The sequence below is a fragment of the Brachycentrus maculatus genome, unplaced genomic scaffold (assembly GCF_059751285.1).
Source record: "Brachycentrus maculatus isolate JH-2025_06_01 unplaced genomic scaffold, ASM5975128v1 h1tg000253l, whole genome shotgun sequence".
NCBI lineage: Eukaryota > Metazoa > Arthropoda > Insecta > Trichoptera > Brachycentridae > Brachycentrus > Brachycentrus maculatus.
Genome location: NW_028281004.1, coordinates 433,285 through 454,964, shown reverse-complemented (window position 1 = coordinate 454,964; position 21,680 = coordinate 433,285). Strand labels below are relative to the sequence as shown.

Here is a 21,680-nt window from a genome sequence, read left to right as displayed (position 1 = left end):
ATCTCATCAAAGATGAAGAAGAATATGGAAGTCTAAGCATTTACGGGGCTGATGACCGTCTTAGGTTGGTTTAAGTGATCACTTTACACACGTGTACATTCACAAATTCTACCCTTGATTGACAGCCACACTACTCAAATTCTTGGAAGTTCTATATATATATGAACCAATTTTGAAACATTATTCTTGAATTTGTCAACGAAAACTTGTGTCGGGTTGTGGTCCCGTGGTTAGTGTCGCGGGCTCTTGAGTCAGAGTTTCTCGGTTCGAACCCAATCTACCACAATTTTATACCTATTTCTAATAATGAGCCTCTCAGGCTCACAGAAATAGTATGAAATTGAACTATTTTTGTAAATGATAAAAAAAAATAGCAATGTTACCAATATTAAAACAAGTCCATCGTTTCTGTGACGTCATTCATTACCGACTTACGAAAACAACGCTTTTACGAAGGCGAATTTTACAAAAGAAAATGATGAATGAAAATATTGATTATATCGGCTGTTATAAACACTGCACGAGTATAATACAATCCTTTATAGGTTGAGTATGTTAAATTACATATCCGTCCCGAGTGATGATACCCTATTCATGAGTGTGTAAGCGCCCTTGAGGTAGTATTTTACAAAAATGGCGCTATTTTAATTAATAAATATCTTATTAGCTGTGAATTTTGAGAAGCGGTCAACTACGAGTCCCCAAACGACCGCTTATAGCGGTTTTATGATATTCCACCATAATATGTATATTACAGGTTTATCTTGTTTTCACGAAAAAAACAACCAGCAAAGTCATACATATATCGCTCACTCCTTTCAACAACGTCATAAATAAAAGAAACTTGATTTTTCAGGAGATCGTTTTTAAAGTTTAAAAATATAATAAAATGTATTAAAAATATATTTTTTATTTATTGTTTCGGCATTAACTTTGTGGTAAGACATGTTACAATGATTAAAGAAAACACTTCGTTTTTTACCACTTGAGTTTTTTATTATAGACTACATGTTTCAGAAGTTAAACTTCCATCATTCAGGTCTGTATAATAACTATTATAATACAGACCTGAATGATGGAAGTTTAACTTCTGAAATATGTAGTCTATAATAAAACTCAAGTGGTAAAAAACGAAGTGTTTTCTTTAATCATTGTAAAAATATATATCAAGCCAACTAATGAACTTTTTACTGTGCAACAGATCTTTTTAGGTAAAACCTGAATGTTTTTTCTCAATTTGAAAAATGTTTAGTAAATTTAAAAAAAGAATTAAACAAAATGCAAAAAGAAGACTTTCAGCCCTGTAGCGGGTAAATATTAAGTTAAAAATATGCCACTTTTGCTGGGATAAAGTACATTTTTTGGGCATCCTGAAAACATGCACAAAAATTGCCGATTTTTTATATATGACCTTGTTGAAAGGAGTGAGCGATATAATATTGACCAACGAATAAAGTTGTATCTGCAGAATTACTGAAACGCCCTTGAGGTTCGAATCTCGAGATATTTTTTATTTATTTCATAGTGTTATAATTTCTTTTGTTACCAAATTGTTCAAACGCTTTATTGGAGTTTCTTGGTTCATCTTCACTACCACAGCTTGATTCCTACGACAATAGTATTGAGTGCATAATAATAATACAGTAAAACCTCGATATAACGGACTAATTGGGGGGGAGGGGGTGCATTTTTTTTTTGGGTCAAAACAGCAACATATCGCTCACTCCTTTCAACGTCATATATAAAATAATAATATTAATAATAAAACCCTTATCCGCACCCCAATGGTGCATAGGGCACTGCGTCATATAAACGCAGTGTTATCTTGATCGTTTACACATGAAGGAAAGGTGATCAGCCCTCTGCTTCAGGTACCAGTCCAGGGTAATATTGAATAAATATGACAGTGAAAAAATCACTTATATTTATTTTACCCCCCTTGGGAATCGAGCCCGGGACCTCCAGAACGGTAGCCGAGCGTGCTGACCATTACACTACGGAGGCGGATCTGCTTCGCATGTATAAAAAAAACTCGATTTTTCAGGAGATCGTTTTAAAAATTTAAAAATACATATTATTTATTGATTCGGCATTAACTTTGTGGAATGACGTGATTATTTTATTAAAAATTAAACACTTGAATGTACCACTTTATCGAGTTTTATTTTTATTTACTATTTTCGAAAACGACAGATGTTTTCATCTTCTGGTACAAATTAAAACACTCAATAATCAATTAATTAAACACTTAATTAATTTGTGTTTTAATTTGTACCAGAAGATGAAAACATCTGTCTTTTTCGAAACTAGTCGTAAATAAAAATAAAACTCGATAAAGTGGATTATTCAAGTGTTTAATTTTTAAAAATACAATGAAATGTATTAAAAATAAATGTCAAGCCACTTATTGAACTTTTTACTGCGCAACAGATCTTTTTAGGTGAAACCTATTTTCGTATTATTTTTTGACATCTCCTATAATTGGAGATAATCCAGATTTGTGATCAAGTATTTGAACACACACAAAATATTTCGTATAATAACAGGACGTTTTCATTATTTTTACAGTTGACAGAATTTTTTTAGAAGTTCTTAAATTTTATTATTATTTTTTTTAATTTATTGATTTGGCGTTTAATTTGTAGAACTCCATTTTAATTTATGTATTAATTTTAAATCAAACAGATTTTTTGAGTCTACTAAGTTGTATTTTATTAACATTCGTTTGATAATGCCCTAACAAGGCGAAACAATTGTCACAATATAATTTTTTTATGTGTTTTTGTTAATAAAATACAACTTAGTAGACTCAAAAAATCTGCGTTTGATTTAAAATTAATACATAAAGTTCTTTTAATGGCTGTCCGTTATATCGAGGTTTTACTATAAAACTATTAACACTCTTGTTTTATTTATTTGGATCGCTATTTTTTATTACGAAATTGAAGATAATGTTGTCCGAAGCTGCCCCGAAAGGTCGCATAAATTTTGGTGATAAGTTTCGTCTTGTGAAAATCCCAACAGTGTCAATCTGACGGTGATCTAATAAACATGAACTTTGTTGTACAAATTGTGACATTATGGCTTTCCGGTAAGTTTTGTGCTGAATTAGAAAATTAACATTTCGAGTATTTTGCAGGTCTAAATCGCTCACTCCTTCCAAGAACGTCATAAATCATCGGTTTTTCAGGAGAACGTTTTTAAAGTTTTAAAATATACTAAAATGTATTCAAAATAAATATCAAGCCATTTATTGAACTTTTTACTGTGCAACAAACAGATCTTTTTATGTAAAACCTGAATGTTTTTTCTCCATTTGAAAAATAACTAGTTTATTTGAAAAAATAATTAAACAATACATTTTCTTCAAAATGCAAAAACAATACTTTCTGCCCTGTAGCGGGTAAATCTTAAGTTAAAAATATGCCTCTTTTGCTGGGATATAGTACATTTTCTGAGCATTCCGAAAGCATGCACAACTGAAAATTGACGATTTTTGATTTATGACGTTCTTGAAAGGAGCGAGTGAAATGTCAAACAAATTTGAATAAACTTGTACTTGTATATAAACGTTAAATAACACTCTTTATCGTCGATTGTCTATAAACATGATCTTTTCTATTCAAATAGCGACATTATGACATTTGACATTAAGGTTTTCCGGTAAGTTTTGTGCTGAATTAGAAAATTAAACCCCCAAAGCGTGTGTATACTTAAACTGACCATTTATTTTTGTCTTCAAAACGGGACATCTACCAGTTTTTACGTAATAGTATGTATATTCAAGAAAACACGTATTTTTTTCATAATTTTTATGTATTAATAAAAAGAAAAGGAACGTTGATAAAGAAAATAAGACGAATAAATAATATAAATATGAAAAAATTGTGTTGTTTTATTTTTGTATATAAAGAGTAAATTAGTTAGTCTTTGCACATGACTCACCAGCCACCTGCTGTAGCCATATGCACCGAAATCAAGCTAGAATTTTAAAGTTATATGAAACGGTTTTACTACAAACTATCGTCGATTTTTTGCACTTTTTTTTAATTTTACCGTATGTTGCTCTTTTTTTTTAAACGGGACATTTCGACGTCCCGAAACTTTACAACAGGACAGACTATCTAAAAACGGGACGGTCCCGTTCAAAACGGGACGTATGGTCACTTTATGTATACTACGAGTGTGTTGAATATCAAAATGTCAAACGGATTTGAATAAACCTTTTACTTGTGAATAAACTTTTATATAACAACATTTTGAGTGTGTCCATACTTGTACACAAAATCTGGATTATCTCCAATTACAAGAGTTATTTTCATATTATCTTTTGACATATCGCTCACTCCTTTCAAGAACGTCATAAATCAAAAATCGTCAATTTTGAGTTGTGCATGTTTTCGTAATGCCCAGAAAATGTACTATATCCCAGCAAAAGCGGCATATTTTTAACTTAATATTTACCCGCTACAGGGCAGAAAGTGTTATTTTTGCATTTTGAAGAAAAGGTATTGTTTAATTATTTTTTTAAATATGCTAAATATTTTTCGAATGGAGAAAAAATATTCAGGTTTTACCTCAAAAGATCTGTTGCACAGTAAAAAGTTAAATAAGTGGCTTGATATTTATTTTTAATAAATTGTATTTTATGTTTGAACTTTAAAAACGTTCTCCTGAAAAATCAAGTTTTTTGATTTATGACGTTCTTGAAAGGAGTGAGCGATATCATCAAAGATGAATGAGAATATGGAAGTCTGGGCTTCTTTTCATCTCACCAATAGATGTCTCTAGTTAAGTTCTAGTGATTCAAGAACAATGTTTCAAAATTGGTTCATATTTATAGAACTTCCAAGAATTTGAGTACCTAGTGTGATTGTGAATAATGGGTAGAATTGATGAATGTAACACGTGTGCAAAGTGATCACTTAAACCAGCCTATGACGGTCGTCAGCCCCGTAAATGCCCAGACTTACATATTCTTCTTCATCTTTGATGAGATGTCAAAAAATAATAAATACATAGGTACCTAAAGTTTATACAAGGTTTATACGTAAGGTTGTTAAACTTTATGCCTTTATTATGACAAGATAAAGAAAATATTTTATATAAACTTAAGGTATCTTAACTTACTTGTGTATAAACCTTGTATAAACTTTAGGTGCCATACTTACCTTTATACTTGTGTATAAAACCTAGTAAAATTAAAAAAGGTATCAATTTTAAGTACCTATGTTCTTGTGTATAAACCTTGTATACACGTGCATAAAATTTAGGTACATATTTACTTGTCCGCCTATTTACTCTGTCCGCCTCCGTAGTGTAATGGTCAGCACGCTCGTCTACCGTTCTGGAGGTCCCGGGTTCGATTCCCAAGGGGGGTAAAATGAATATAAGTGATTTTTTCACTGTAATATTTATTCAATATTACCATGGACTGGTACCTGAAGCGGAGGCCTGATCACCTTTCCTTCATGTGTAAACGATTAAGATAACACTGCGTTAATATGACACAGTGCCCTATGCACCATTAGGGTGCGGATAAGGGTTTTATTATTATTATTATTATTTACTTGTGTATAAACTTTGTTCAAATAACCTATATAATTAAACTCGTATAATTGAATGAAATTTTAAATATTTTTTCCAGTACAAGCTGCAAATGGTGCCTCTACACATAATAAAAGAAGGTAATTAAAACAACGTACTAAATCTGTTTCAAGCAGTCATTGATATATCATATTATTTTTTGACATCTCATCAAAGACGAGGAAGAATATGGAAGTCTGGGCATTTACGGGGCTGACGAACGTCATAGGCTGGTTTAAATGATCACTTTACACACGTGTAACATTCACCAATTCTACCCATTATTGACAACCACACTACTCAAATTCTTGGAAGTTCTGTATATATGAACCAATTTAGAAACCTTGTTCTTGAAACATTAGAACTTCACTAGAGACATCTATTGGTGGGATGAAAAGAAGCTTTTTATTGAGCAGAAACTCTTTTATTAGTATGTGAGGTCCGAATCCTGGATTATAATCACACACATGAGAAACGCAAGAAAATACCATTTTCATTTTTATTATTTAAGCTTATTGTCCGCCTCCGTAGTGTAATGGTCAGCACGCTCGGCTACCGTTCTGGAGGATCCGGGTTTGATTCCCAGGGGGGGTAAAATAAATATGAGTGATTTTTTCACTGTAATATTTATTCAATATTACCCTGGACTGGTACCTGAAGCGGAGGGCTGATCACCTTTCCTTCATGTGTAAACGATCAAGATAACACTGCGTTTATATGACGTAGTGCCCTATGCATCATTGGGGTGCGGATAAGGGTTTTATTATTATTAAGCTTATAATTTGACCAGACTAACTCTTATATTTGTATGTATATGTATGTATGTATGTATATGTATGTATTGATATATCATCCGTAGGGTGAATAGTCCAGTGTTTGAGGAATAATAAATAATATTTAAAAATAAAAATTATTTTCACTTGATCAAAACAGAAGAATCTAAAATTAAAATTGCAAACAAAATGATTGCACGCCATTTGAAGCAATCCTGCAATGGGGCGCATCTATTCAAACCCTTATATTGAAAATATCTTCTATATCTTCTTCAAACCCTTATATTGAAAGCTGTCCCACCGCATGCCCAGATCTGATACAGAAGCATCTAGGCTTCCTGACAGATCTGCTCTTGCAAAGCAATTTTTTTTTCAACTAAGCTGTGAAATTTATTGAAACTGTGAAACAATATAAAATTGTATCCTGATTTTACTGTGAATTTACATTTAAAAGCTTTCAATATACCTGTCACTGCCTATTTAAATAATACAAGATTGTAAGTCCATCACAAAATTTTCTAGAAGTTCCCCAGTGTAGGCAGTGAAAGGGATTAGTGTTTAGTTCAATTAGTCAGCTAGATCCGGTTACGTCTCGACGCTGGCCGGTACACAGACGCCCACAACCCCGACCAGCACAGCAGACAAACCCTTATCCGCTTTCCAATGGTGCATAGGGCACTGGATCATATAAATGCAGTTTTATCTCGATCATCAACACATGAAGGAAAGGTGATCAGCCCCCCGCTTCAGGTACCAGTCCAGGGTAATATTTAATAAATAATCAAGTGAAAAAATCACTTGTATTCATTTATTGATTTGGCGTTTAATTTGTAGAACTCCATTTTAATTTATGTATTAATTTTTAAACCAATCACAGATTTTTTGAGTCTACTAAGTTGTATTTGATTGACAAAAACACATAAAAAATTAAAATTGTGACAATTGTTTGGCCTAGTTATGGCATTTTCAAACAAATGTTTTTTGTTAGTAAAATACAACTTTGTAGACTCAAAAAATCTGTGTTTGATTTAAAAATGAAAACATAAATGTTATAATAGGCTCTCTCTCCTAAAAAAAATATTGAAAAAGGTTTTTTTTTAAATTCGCCTCCGTAGTACAATGGTCAGCACGGTCGGTTACCGTTCTGGATGTCCCAGGTTCGATTCCAAGGGGAGGGATCAAATAAATATAAGTGATTTTTCATTCAATAATTAATATCCATTCAATATTACCTTGGACTGGTACCTGAAGCGGAGGGCTGATCACCTTTCCTTCATGTGTTAACGATTAAGATAACACTGCGTTTATATGATGCAGTGCCCTATGCACCATTGGGGTGCGGATAAGGGTTTGAAGAATTTAAAAAATACCCAATTTCCATCAGTATAATGTTTTTTGGCTTCTATAGCGTTCTACCAATAGTCTCCCGCTCTCTACCAACAAAAGTATGTAAAACTCGCTAATAAGGTTCTTCTTCTTCTTCTGCTTGGTGTAGGCTTGTTGCCTGTTTTTAAGAGGGATTAGCCTCCTGCGATGTCGATTCCCAGCTGTCCATCCATCTCTTTGGTGGTCTGCCCGGGAGTCGTCTACCTTGTGCAGTGCGATGTCGAGGAGTCTGGATGGTTTCATTCTCCTCACATACGCATACCATTATCTCCTTCGTTGCCTTCCCCACCTAACGTCTTCCATCTCGCATAATTCCCTTATCCTGTTGTTCTTTATTTTGTCTCGTAGACTCTTGCCAGATATTCTCCTTAGGGCACTTGTCCACTACCCGGAATTTGACCGTCCGGCAGTCCGGATTTGAAAAATGAAAGCAACTACAACAGTTTAGCGTGATTGAATTTATGCGCAACGTGTTCACGCACCAATCAAGAGCTCCGATCCGAAGAAAGATGGACAAAAGCACAAGCCAATCCAAGCCAATCATCGTTTTAAAATGCTAACTGATATGCGTTAATTCCGTGTAGTGGACAAACGCCCTTAGGGTAGTGACTGACCAGAGCATTTAGTCTTAACGTAACGTTGTAACATGGCTTGCGGCGAGCATCAGCGAGCATCCGAAACTATGGATGGAGCGCTCGGCTCGCTGTACTGACTTTATGAATGCTCGCATCGTTACGTGTTACGTTACGACGAAATGGCTAGGGTCAGTCACCGCCCTTAGAGTCTCCGTTTCTTTACACTCTTAGCGCATTTCTTGTGACTACGGTGTCTGCTCTGCTTTCCATCCCATATGTCATGATGGCTTTTAAGCGTTTCCCACAAACAATATGTCAATATAATTTGTTTTTTAGTGGCGAGACGGGCTGTGTGCTGCCAGAGTTCCCGGAGAATGGGCGCTATTCCCTGGCCACCAGGCAGAGCTATGGGAGCCCCCGGGCCGGAGACAGGGTGCCCCACTACTCCGTGCTGGAGTACTCCTGCAGGAACAAGAATTACATTCTCTCCGATGAGGTCTCAACGTGCCAGAAGAACAACGCCTGGTCCACCACACCCAAATGCACCAGTGAGGCCAACATACTTGTCCCAGTTATTTTTCCCAGTCTGCCTCCGTAGTGTAATGGTCAGCACGCTCGGCTACCGTACTGGAGGTCCTGGGTTTGATTCCCAAGGGGGGTTAAATAAATATGTTAATATTATAATAGGTTAAATAAATATGGTAATATTGAATAAATATTACAGTGATTTTTTCACTGTAATATTTATTCAATATTACCCTGGACTGGTACCTAAAGCGGAGGGCTGATCACCTTTCCTTCATGTGTTAATGATCAAGATAACACTGCGTTTATATGATGCAGTGCCCTATGCACCATTGTGGTGCGGTTAAGGGTTTGAAGAATTTAAAAAATACCCAATTTCGATCAGTATAATCTTTTTTGGCTTCTATAGCGTTCTACCAATAGTCTCCCGCTCTCTACCAACGATCAAGATAACACTGGATCTTTATGTTGCAGTGCCCTATGCACCATCGGGTGCGGATAAGGGATTGAAGAAGAAGTTATTTTCGACCAGTTCCCTGACTTGCCCGAGTAGCCCCGTTCTATGGTATGGTAACAGCATTGTGTATATTTTTCAGAACCGTGCACAATGGTCACTTCCTTTACTGTTGACTTCAAGTGTCGTTCAGCAGCCAACTTGGATATTCCGTGCACGGTCAAGATGGACAGCGGCAGCAGGATTGAGTCCGTGTGTAAGCCAGAGCACTCTCCAGTGGACTATCTGGAGACTCTCGTTTGTGACAATGGAGTCTGGGATCATTCCACTCCTAAATGTGTTCCTGGTGAGCTCCAAAGTTTTTTTAAAAATAATATTTATATATATGTATACACCTCCGTAGTGTAATGGTCAGCACGCTCGGCTACCGTTCTGGAGGTCCCGGGTTCGATTCCCAAGGGGGGTAAAAAAAAAATATATAAGTGATTTTTTCACTGTAATATTTATTCAATATTACCATGGACTGGTACCTGAAGCGGAGGGCTGATCACCTTTCCTTCATAAGTAAAACGATCATGATAACACTGCGTTTATAAGACACAGTGCCCTATGCACCATTGGGGTGCGGATACGGGTGTTATTATATATTATATATGTATACAGGGCTTTTTTTAAAACAAAAAAGATCCCAAACTTCATGTCAAGCTTTTTATCTAAAAATTTAGTTCATTACAATACCATGTTTTATCATTTTGACGAATTATATAAATATACATTGTAATTACGTAAGCCTCCGTAGTGTAATGGTCAGCACGCTCGGCTACCGTTCTGGAGGTCCCGGGTTCGATTCCCAAGGGGGGTAAAAAAAAAATATAAGTGATTTTTTCACTGTAATATTTATTCAATATTACCATGGACTGGTACCTGAAGCGGAGGGCTGATCACCTTTCCTTCATAAGTAAAACGATCATGATAACACTGCGTTTATAAGACACAGTGCCCTATGCACCATTGGGGTGCGGATAAGGGTTTTATTTTATTATTAATTACGTAAGCACACACATTGTTTCGTCTACTTGATTTTGAAAATTAAAGAAAATAATATTTGTGTAAAAAGGTGCCGTATGTATACCCAAACGGATACTTGTCGTAAAAACTAATACGGTAACAGTTTTACATTGTAAGTTACAATTCTCTTCATAAACCACATGTACAGAAATTTAGTCATTCATTTATATGAAGTTGTATTCTCAAGTTGCATGTTACAAGTTCTTCTTCTTCTTCTGCTTGGTGTAGGTTACAAGTTGAAAATAATAAAAGAAAAATATTTTTCATAATACAAGACTCAAAATACTCCTGTTGCTTTGAACAAACAAAAATACAGCACTTTAAGTCCTTCACAAAACTGACATTACTTTGCCATCTTATTTTTTTTCTGTCGCACTCTGTTTTACTGCCGGAATAGTTTTTTAATTTAAAAATGTACGTATGTTTTATTATATTAGACTTAAAATACTCCTTTTGCTTTGAACAAACAAAGATACAACACACATGATTTGTTCACGCATTCGTGGAAGCCTGGGTGTAACAGACATCAATAGTAAGGCAGAGAAAAGGCAATTGAAATGGTATGGGTACATAGAACGTAGAGAACCTGATCATATTGTGAATCAGGTAATCACCGTGGATCTTCCTCGAAAGACATCTAAAGGAAGACCAAAGAACTCATGGATGCTGCAGAAAGATAACATGATTCGAAGGCATGGCCTAGGTGACGTTGTCCATGACAGAGGACCTACGACCTGAGGATGAGGAGAGCTGATCTCAACATACTACAGAGATAATAAGTTAGGATGGAGTCAGGAAGAAGACATAAAAAAGGATAAACATTTTTTACCTTTCAGACTGTGGAACAGGGAGGTCTTTCGGAGTCACCCTCATATCCAATGGTCAAGTGGCAAATAAAAATTCCCTTCCTTGGCACGTTGCTATATACCAGGATATGAATGGAAGTTATGAACAAATCTGTGGGGGGAGCATATTACAAACTCATATCGTCATTTCTGGTGAGTACCATATTTATTTTTTTACCTTTTACTGAGGGTTGTGACTTGTGGAAGCAATGACTCTTCTCCAGTTATCCCTTGACTGCGCTGCACGTAGCGCTCCAACTACCGAGGTGCCTGCTGCTGCCTTAACTTGATCGGTCCATCGTGTTAGGGATCTTCCTCTCCCTCTCTTCCCCTCCAGGCTACCGACAGTTGAACATATTCTTAGTTTAAACGTTCCATAAAATCAGAAAAATTGGAAAATAATGTTATTTAATGCCTTGCAATAATGCATTATTACATCATCAGAAATTAAGAATAAAACCTGTCTTTTATCAAATAAAATCTTCATTAAAGTTCATCAGTCAAAGGGTTCATTGCCTTATGGGTTCGTTACATCGATTGCTAATATATTCCATCTTGTCTTTCATTTTCTTTAAGGTGGTATGGACATGTGGAGAGAATGAATAATGAGAGAATGACTATGAAAATATATGTGGCGAATGTGAGCAAGGACGGCCGAAAAAGACACGATCAGATCAATCAGAACCTAAAATCTGGTGGTGTCAAAAGTCTGCGTAAGCGGAGGGCATGTATGACTAAATGTATGGATGTGAGGGAGGCGAGGAGTGTATGTCAGGACAGAAGAGTGTGGGGTTCCATCCTCTCTGCCTACCTCTGCGGGGAAGTGGCGTGATGGTAGTAATACATCACAATTCACACTACAAATATTGTTTCTATTTACCAGCCGCACATTGCTTCTACGATGAATGGAAAAAAGCAAACAGGCATCCCAAGTATTACAGAGTAGTAGCCGGGAAGTATTATAAAACTTGGGGCCATGAGTTGGACAGAAACATTCAGATATCAAATGTAAGTAAGGATTGCCATAGTAAGTTATGTTTCTATGAGTGGAAAAATATAAGTACCGTAGAGCTTTGATGTGTTACTTGAGCCCAGAACAAAAAAAATATTGAAATCAGTATTTGGTCTACAATAATGAATGTATCGTGACAATAAGTGTCACCTGTCAGGGAAACAATAAATCATGTTGATACGTTCATTATTGTAGACCAAATACAGATGTAAATATTTTTTTATACTGGGTTCAAGTAACACATCAAAGTTCAAATAGCCCCGTTCTATGGTACTATAAATTGCGGGTCATTGACTGGGAGGAAAAATATATCGCTGGTTAAATGCCAAAAGGCCACAACGCAAAAAAAATTTAACTCTTTATTCCAAAAATGGTATCTAAATCGTCAACATTTTCATATTCAAAAGACACCCATGATTCTAGTGTTAGAAATGTCCATTTTGTATGTACTATGAATTTGGGACCATTGATTGGGTCTCCCGCATTCTCGTCCTCTAGTCTGACTGTGAGATAGCTATCTCCGGCTCGGATGTAAATCCTCTTATGTCACAGATTGCCACACTCGCACAAAATATGTATGGGCTACAGCTCTTTTCATGAAATGAGGTTTCTCACTCTTACATACTCAGGTCTGAGACTAGGTATCTCGGGCTCTTGTGACACAGAGTACCACACTAGCATTGAATGCGTATGGGCGTCTCACAAACCCTACATCAGAGCCTGTACTTTATGACATTTTTGCGTATTATAATTCTAATTTTATCAATGGTTGTGACTGACATTCTTATTTTTTATACTTTTTAAAGGAATAAAACGCGAAACCTCTTTATGTAGAGGCTTGTCTACAGGTAGGATAGTAAGGATAGAGAAGATAAATGTAAAAAATACATGACAAATACCCCAGACCAATTGAAAACAAATCTTTCTTGAATTTATTTTGCAATTGGCGGGATCCAAACAAAATTCAATCAGTAATATGATAATTTCCTTCTAGGTCAGCCAAATCAGATCTCATGAGTTCTATGGCGGTGACGAACAAAACCAACAAACTGACATAGCCCTTGTGGTTTTGGAATCACCCTTCACATTTTCTTACTACGTCCACCCAGTTTGCGTGGACCTAGTTCGATATGACTTCAACAACTTCCAACTCTCTAATAACAATCTCGGAATGGTAAGTTTCAAGTGAAATTACTAGTAATTTTTAGGCGTGTGGTGGTTTGACTTTGTGAGGAATGAAGAGATAAGGCATAGGGCACTGCAAATCTCGGTCACAACTGCCGTCAAGAAAAAGCGATTCAGTTGGCTTGGCCATGTACTCCGCATGCCTCCCGAGAGCCGCCATCAAGCTTGCCTCTTTTACAAGGCATCAGGTTCGCGCCGCCCAGGACGACCACTGCTGACAATTCGTCGGCAGTTCTCGTCAGAACTTAGGGACGTGGATCTGACTTGGGAGGATACAAGGGAGCTAGCAGCCGACAGAAAATCCTGGAGACAGTTTGTGGACTTCATATGCTCCACCTAGGGAGCGGATATGGTTTAATAAAAATTTTAAAGTGGTATTACACGATGTGAATGATGAATGATAAGGAGAGTGTTACTAGAAGTATTTATTTTAGTGGCATGTAGGCATATTCTCAAATCCTCTTATAATTTGTCCTTGAAAACAAAAATTTTATCATCATTTTCTAGTAATCTCGGCTTACTAACTAAAATAGAGATTTATCTAGTTTAAATCATCATTTTGTAGCAACCTTGATTTGCTAACTAAAATAGAGATTTATCCAGTTAAAATCAACATTTTCTAGTAACCTTGACAGGCAAACAAAAATAGAGATTTATCCAGTTAAAATCAACATTTTCTAGTAACCTTGACAGGCAAACAAAAATAGAGATTTATCCAGTTAAAATCAACATTTTCTAGTAACCTTGAATTGCAATAAAAAATAGAGAATTATCCACTTTAAAATCAACATTTTCTAGTAACTGGCAAACAAAAATAGAGATTTATCAAGTTAAAATCAACATTTTCTATTGACCTTACTTGCAAACAAAAATAGAATTCTTTTCAAATAGACGACGTATGTTTGTTTCTCACAGGTGGCGGGGTGGGGGGCCACGGAAACCGGAGTTGCCTCGGAAGAGCTGAAGACCCTCACCCTTCCGGTGATAGAATACGAAGTGTGCAGAACTGAGCTGTCCAAATACCAGTTCACCCGGTACCTCACTGCTGACAAACTCTGTGCCGGATACCTCAATGGTTTGTAAACATTTCTTTTAAAAGGAATAACCCGCGAAGTTTCTACTTTTTAGAAGCTTTTCTGCAGGTAGGGTAGTAAGGATAGGGAAGGTAAATGTGAAAAATATATCACAAACACCCAGACTAATTGAAAATATTTATTTTGCAAACTGTCGGGGATCAACCCGCGACGCTAGTTTTGCAGTCGAGCATCTACCCAACTACACCACTACTTATCGAGGGTGTACTGGCAAATAACGTTAACTCGAAAATATGCAATTTTGACTTAACGATGCAAATTATTAAGTTTTCAATGTTCTTTAAACTGGCAAAATACACTAAATAGTTTGAAATGTCATATTTTTGTGGTTTTAAAAGTAAATTCAAATTAAAGTTTAATAGTAGGTAATTTATTCAAGTTAAAAGCTTTAAATAACAGGGATTATTCATATTATTTTTGACATATCAACAAAGATGAAGAAAAATATGGAAGTCTGGGCATTTACGGGGCTGACAACCGTCATAGGCTGGTTTCAGTGATCACTTTACACACGTGTAACATTCACCAATTCTACCCATTATTGACAACCACATCACTCAAATTCTTGGAAGTTCTATATATATGAACCAATTTGGAAACCTTGTTCTTGAATCACTAGAACTTCACTAGAGACATCTATTGGTGAGATGTAAAGAAGCTTTTTTACTAAGCAGAAACTCTTATATTAGTATGTGAGATCCGAATCCTGGATTATAATCACACACATGAGAATCGCCAGAAAATACCATTTTCATTTTTATTATTAAGCTTATAATTTGACCAGATAATTTATTTACAATATTTTGAGTGTGTCCAAATACTTGTTCACAAAATCTGGATTATCTCCAATTACAGGAGTTATTTTCATATTATTTTTGACATCTCATCAAAGATGAAGAAAAATATGGAAGTCAGGGCATTTACGGGGCATTCTTGCCCAGACTTCCATATTTTTCTTCATCTTTGATGAGATGTCAAAAATAATATGAAAATAACTCCTGTAATTGGAGATAATCCAGATTTTGTGAACAAGTATTTGGACACACTCAAAATGTTGTAGGGATTATTCAAGTGGGGATTTTAGAGTTAACGTTTTTTACCAGGATATATTGCGTGTTTTTCTACTCCCTATAAACATGACTGTCCCTCAATAACACATTGTTTGCGGGATATGCGTAAAAAGTGTATTTTACATACTGTTGGTATCCGTGCGGAAGACGCTTATAAGCATTCTTTAATATTTGCTTACTTTTGGTACAGCACAGCCAAAAACATTTAGCCGAACCGAGTTGGTTTGCGGTTACTTATGATTAGTATACGACCCTAATTAAGGTTAGGTTTGTTGAAAAAAACCGCCTGACAACAATGTGTCAACACATATAAATGGCATTCAATTTATTTTTTAGAATTTAACCCTTCACTGCCTGACTTTTTTTTGCATGACCGCATGACTGCATTGACAGTTCGTCTTCGAGAGACAATTCAAACCCTTATCCGCACCCCAATGGTGCATAGGGCACTGCATTATACAAACACAGTGTTATCTTGATCGTTAACACACGAAGGAAAGGTGATCAGCCCTCCGCTTTAGGTACTAGTCCAGGGTAATATTGAGTAAATATTAGAGTGAAAAAATTACTTATATTTATTTGACCCCCCCTGGATCGAACCCGGGACCTCCAGAATAGTAGCCGACCGTGCTGACCATTACACTACGGAGGCGGACAAAAGAGAGACAAGCGAAGTTGTTATTTTGGCGTTCATAGCGCGTCTTTTGGCTAAATTATGAACTATATACGTGAGTTATGAATGTATCTAATCAGTAACAACAAAGAATGGTTGCTTATATTTTTAAAGAACGTTTTAACACTAACTTTTGGGGATGTAACAAATTTGATACACTATGCTGTGAAGGGTTAAATATCTTTATTTATTTATATCTGTCGAAAGGTTATAGAATTATTTGTTTCCCAAATATTTCAGAGATAAAGATAGCTGGAAGTGTTTCATTACATCTATTATCTCTTTCTTTCCAGGATCCACACTGTGTCGGGGTGACAGTGGCGGGGGCCTGGTGTTCCCGACGCGCGACGTGGTGGGGCAGGAGCGCTGGTATCTGCGGGGGATAGTCAGCAACGGCCCCCTGAACGACGACCGCACTACGTGCCGACACAACACATACTCGGCCTTCACTAACGTGTTCTCTCTGAGGAACTGGATCTTGCGACAGCTGCACAACTTGGAGTATGTTAAACATGAAAAATGAGAGACGGTGATGGATAATCAAATAGAATTAATAATCATATAGATATCATATAGATAATCATATAGAAAATTCTAGATCAGTGGTTCTGAACCTTTTTGAAGTCAGGGAGCACCTTTGATTCGCGGTATACCAAAACTAAAGATCCAAAAAACATAAAAAGAAAACTTTCACTAAAAATAAAACTTATTTACTGTAACTGCAGACAGTTGGTAGAATTCCATATTAAGTTGTGGGGTAATATATCCAAAATCAAACAAGGTTTATTGGATTGAATTCTACATTTATTTATGTATATGTTAATACGTGACACGTAAGAGATTAATATTAAGACATTATCAAACACTCTTGAGTGTTTTATAATGTCTTAAAAAGACGAGACGCGTCACATATTAAAATGTAGAATAAATAAATAAATGTAGAATTCAATCCAATAAACCTTGTTTAATTTTGGATATATTACCCAACAAAAATAAAACTACTTCTTTTTCTACATCCTAAGGATCTGTTTGTTCCTCCGCTTGTAGCTCTTGGGATGTTGACTCCCAGCTGTCTTTCCACGTTTTTGGAGGTCTGCCTGGGGGTCTGCGTCCTTCAGGGATTCCTTGAAGGGCGATACGTGGAAGTCTGTCTTCTGACATTCTGTTTACATGATGATTCCAGTATCGCCTTCGTTATCGTCCCCACCTCACGATATCCTCCGTCTTACACATGCTCCGGATGTCGGTGTTTCTTACTCAGTCTCGCAATGTGTTTCCGGTTATGGATTGGAGAGTCAGAAACTGATTATTTTATTATAGTCAAGTTAAAAATTACATTGATAAAAATACATAAAAACATAAATACTCCAATGAAACTTTTCGCGGCGAAAATTATTTAATGTAACTCAAAAATACTTATGTCCACCAGGTATAACGCACTGACACGTTCTAGTGAAAGAGTTTGTACCCGTTGTATGTTGCGTAATTAAAAAGTGAACTCCCCGGTTAACAGGTTAATACATAAGTTTTTGTTAATGTTGCCCTATGTGTTTCGCAGAACTCGCCAAGATGGCTGCACGTTGCCGGATTTCCCGGACAACGGGGAGTACGTCCTCAGCAATTCCACCAGACCCGCGGTTCCCGGAGTCATGGTACCACACCTCACCCAGCTGGAGTACTCCTGCAAGGCCAACTACCACCTCTCCGCCTTCACCCGGGTGATTTGCCAGGATACCAACACTTGGTCTTCGCAGCCAGTCTGCACGAGTGAGGATGTTTCTTCTTATGTTTCTGCTCATGGTGAAACGTGGACTGTCTGGCAGAAAGAATGGGGGTTGTGGTGCTACAGACGCATTTTGGAGATTCATTAGTCGGAATATGTAGGGAACAATGAGGTATCAAGCAAGGCTGGGGAGTCTAGATGCTTACTTAATAAGGTAACACAACTTTTTTGACAACTCAACATCGGTGAAGAAGAATATGGAAGTCTGGGCATTTACTGAGTCTGGATCTAACAACCATCATAGGCTTGGTGATCACTTTACACACGTGTAACTTTCACCAACATAGATGGCGGTAGTGAACTCACAAATATTGTAAAAAAAATGTGACAACAGTAGCCAAATGGTTATGCCATAATATGTATAAGGACTATCGGGCAGGCAGAATGGGGACAGCTTTACACATTTTAGATGTGGTGCTACAAGCACATGCCAGGGATTCATTTATCGGAACATGTAGGGAACAATGAGGTATCAAGTAGGGCTGGGGAGTCTAGATATCTTCTAAATAAAGTAACACAAAGCGGGCCAAATGGATAGGCCATATTATATGACACCCAGGCGTGCTTCTTGTGATTGCGGAAGGCATGTGCGAAGGGACAAACTGCAGAGGACGACCCACTTAACCTACATGGACCAAATTATCTCTGACATGCGTTGTAGCACGTTCGCCGAGTTGAAGAGATAGAGACTGACCATGAAAGAAGAAAACTAATCATCACACATATTTTGGATATTAAAAGCATGGTATGGTAATAATAATGTCCGCCTCCGTAGTGTACTGGTCAACATGCTCGGCTACCGTTTAGAGGTCCTGGGTTCGATTCCCAAGGGGGGTCAAATAAATATGACTGATTTTTTTCACTGTAATATTTGTTCAATATTACCCTGGACTGGTCGGTACCTGAAGCGGAGGGCTGATCACCTTTCCTTCATGTGTAAACGATCAAGATAACACTGCGTTTATATGGCGCAGTGCCCTATGCACCATTGGGGTGCGGCATATAAACACAGTGTTATCTTGATCGGATATGGGTTTTTTTTTAAATATATATATATCACTCTCCTTATCATTCATCTTTCACTTTATGTAATAGATAGATATAACACACAGGTAGATGTAACCCACTAAGAAGAAGATCTATGGTGCGTAGGGCACCGCATCACATCTAAGCAGTGCTATCTTGATTGCGAAATGTAGTTTTTGAATTGGACGCTAATTAAATGAAAGGTCTTTTTCAGGTGATGACTTGACATGCCCTCCTCTTCCTAGTAATGCCGTCAATGTGCAGACAACTGGACAAAAGGCGTGGGACAGTGAGTTACAGTTTAAATCACCATACATAGGCAACCGCCGGCCCAATTTTGTCCGGCCCTGTTTCATCTCAGTAATAGAGAAATAAATTAATAGTTTAAATAATTATAATGTTTAATAATTTTTTGGACAGCCCTGATCTCCAAAATCAAATAAAGCATAGCGTGCGTCTAAGAGGTACTAGGCAAAAATCTATACTCACAGCATTTGTATATAATGCAAACTATGCCATGTTCTCTCCGATTCCACGGCTTCACATATTAGCCAATGCTTTTGAAAGTATAGATTTATTTCATATATTTTTATCCACCTTGAAGTCTGTACTTTCTCAGCATATCTTCTCCATGTTATAATGGATAAATTTAAACATTGTGTTTCGCTCTCTCTCGCTGCTCGCTGATAGTGTGTGAAGGAGACGTGTATTTACCAGTGCTTACTATTTGTTATTTTATCATTATTTTATGTTAAGACTTTTTGTTTCTCTATTAGTGTATTCATTCGTGTATTTTTATATTAGATATTGTACATATCGCTCACTCCTTTCAAGAACGTCATAAATCAAAAATCGTCAATTTTCAGTTGTGCATGTTTTCGGAATGCCTAGAAAATGTACTATATCCCAGCAAAAGAGGCATATTTTTAACTTAATATTTACCAGCTACAGGGCAGAAAGTGTTGTTTTTGCATTTTGAAGAAAAGGTATTGTTTAATTATTTTTTAAATATACTAAATATTTTTCAAATGGAGAAAAAACCTTCAGGTTTTACCTAAAAAGATCTGTTGCACAGTATAAAGTTCAATAAGTGGCTTGATATTTATTTTTAATACATTGTATTATATTTTTAAACTTTAAAAACGTTCTCCTGAAAAAACATGTTGTGATTTATAACATTCTTGAAAGGAGTCAGCGATATGCATTATGTTAAAGGCATTAGCCGTTAAATAAATAAATATATAAATAAATAAATGCAGATAACATGGGCGCTTGCAGTGATTCGGCAAAGCTCGTATATGCACCGAAGGATTACGAGCGGAGCTCACCCCCTCCAATACATATCGCAATATACTCGATGGAACGGGAATGTGTTTCGGAAAAGCTCATAGGCACGAAATATTCCGAGTGGGGCACACTATTCCCCCTTCCCTCTACGCCGCATTCTGCTTGCATAGCACCCGATAGGAACTCCTCGGCGGACTAAAAGTTCTTTCGCCCATTCGAACATCTATCATACAACGTTTTGCCACACATTTGTTCTTAAAGAACGCATTTTCGGCTGCATTCTTTCGAGTTTTTTTAGTTTTTTTTTCTGTTTGTGTCATGTCAGGTCTCTCTGATGTAGACTATCACCTGAGACTAATTGTCCTTGTCTCGGGCAGCTCTAAACAGCGCCTCGACGGTCCTGATCCCCGTCCAATCTCGTATATTCCGGAGCCAGGAGATCTGCCTTCTGCCCACACCTCGTAGACCCTGTATTAGGTGCAATAGCTCGTAGTTCTTCTAAGCACATGCCCCAGATAGGACACCTTTCGGACCTTGATATCAGTCAGCAACTGTCTCCCTGCTCTTGCTCTTTGGATCACATTTTCGTTGCTGACCATATCGGTCCATGGAATGTGTAACATTCTACGATGTAGTCACATTTGGAATGCCTCTAGTCGGTTCATAGTGCTGACTTTGAGGGTCCACGATTACTGGCCAGACAAAATACCTAACCATTCTCTGCCAAAGCTTCAGATTGAGGCTCTTATTTTTTTAATTAAAAATTATGTATTTAAAAAATCCCAAATGCCTCAATTTAAGCTCTCATTTACTTGCCTTTCTTTCCAACTTTGAGCATTTTTGTAACGTTAAAACTGTTATTTATATAATATTAATTTTAGACAGGGGTCAAAGAAAACAATGCACATTGGTTGATTGACTTCTTGTGGTTTGTTGCAGAGTGTATAGAGCTAGCAGAGTCCGTATACCCATGCACTAATGGGATACGGGAATATGCGTGTTCCCACGTTGGCACGCCCCTTATTTCCGGAGGTACTGCAGCAGCACCGGGAGAGTTTCCTCACATGGTAAGCTGTCAACAAAAGTAGCTCTTTCAGACCAAAAATGTTTGATTATTTATGCGGTAAAAGAAAAGCCCTGCTGGCTAATATCAACTGACTCTTCAAGCGGATATTCGGACCAACAAAAGTAGCTCTTTCAGACCAAAAATGTTTGATTATTTGTGCGGTAAAAGACAAGCCCTGCTGGCTAATATCAACTGACTCTTTACGCGACTATTCAGACCAACAAAAGTAGCTCTTTCAGACCAAAAATGTTTGATTATTTGTGCGGTAAAAG

General features: G+C 36.8%; 1 protein-coding gene across 2 annotated transcripts in view; it reads left to right on the top strand.

The window, feature by feature from the left end:
• Positions 1 to 3,022: 3,022 nt before the first annotated feature.
• The window catches only part of LOC148306108 (transmembrane protease serine 9-like), a 30,072-nt gene continuing 11,414 nt past the window's right edge, over positions 3,023 to 21,680 (top strand). Inside the window, exons 1-12 of one of the 2 annotated variants that reach the window (XM_088265629.1) lie at positions 3,023 to 3,091; positions 5,648 to 5,687; positions 8,657 to 8,868; positions 9,442 to 9,645; positions 11,216 to 11,365; positions 12,096 to 12,220; positions 13,219 to 13,398; positions 14,325 to 14,484; positions 16,540 to 16,747; positions 17,805 to 18,013; positions 19,270 to 19,344; positions 21,282 to 21,409. In XM_088265629.1, the coding sequence (XP_088121755.1) occupies positions 3,052 to 3,091; positions 5,648 to 5,687; positions 8,657 to 8,868; positions 9,442 to 9,645; positions 11,216 to 11,365; positions 12,096 to 12,220; positions 13,219 to 13,398; positions 14,325 to 14,484; positions 16,540 to 16,747; positions 17,805 to 18,013; positions 19,270 to 19,344; positions 21,282 to 21,409 (1,731 nt within the window). In that variant the 5' untranslated portion in view covers positions 3,023 to 3,051. Of the gene's footprint in view, positions 3,092 to 5,647; positions 5,688 to 8,656; positions 8,869 to 9,441; positions 9,646 to 11,203; positions 11,366 to 12,095; positions 12,221 to 13,218; positions 13,399 to 14,324; positions 14,485 to 16,539; positions 16,748 to 17,804; positions 18,014 to 19,269; positions 19,345 to 21,281; positions 21,410 to 21,680 lie in introns of both variants that reach the window. The other variant, XM_088265628.1, reaches the window with a different exon arrangement.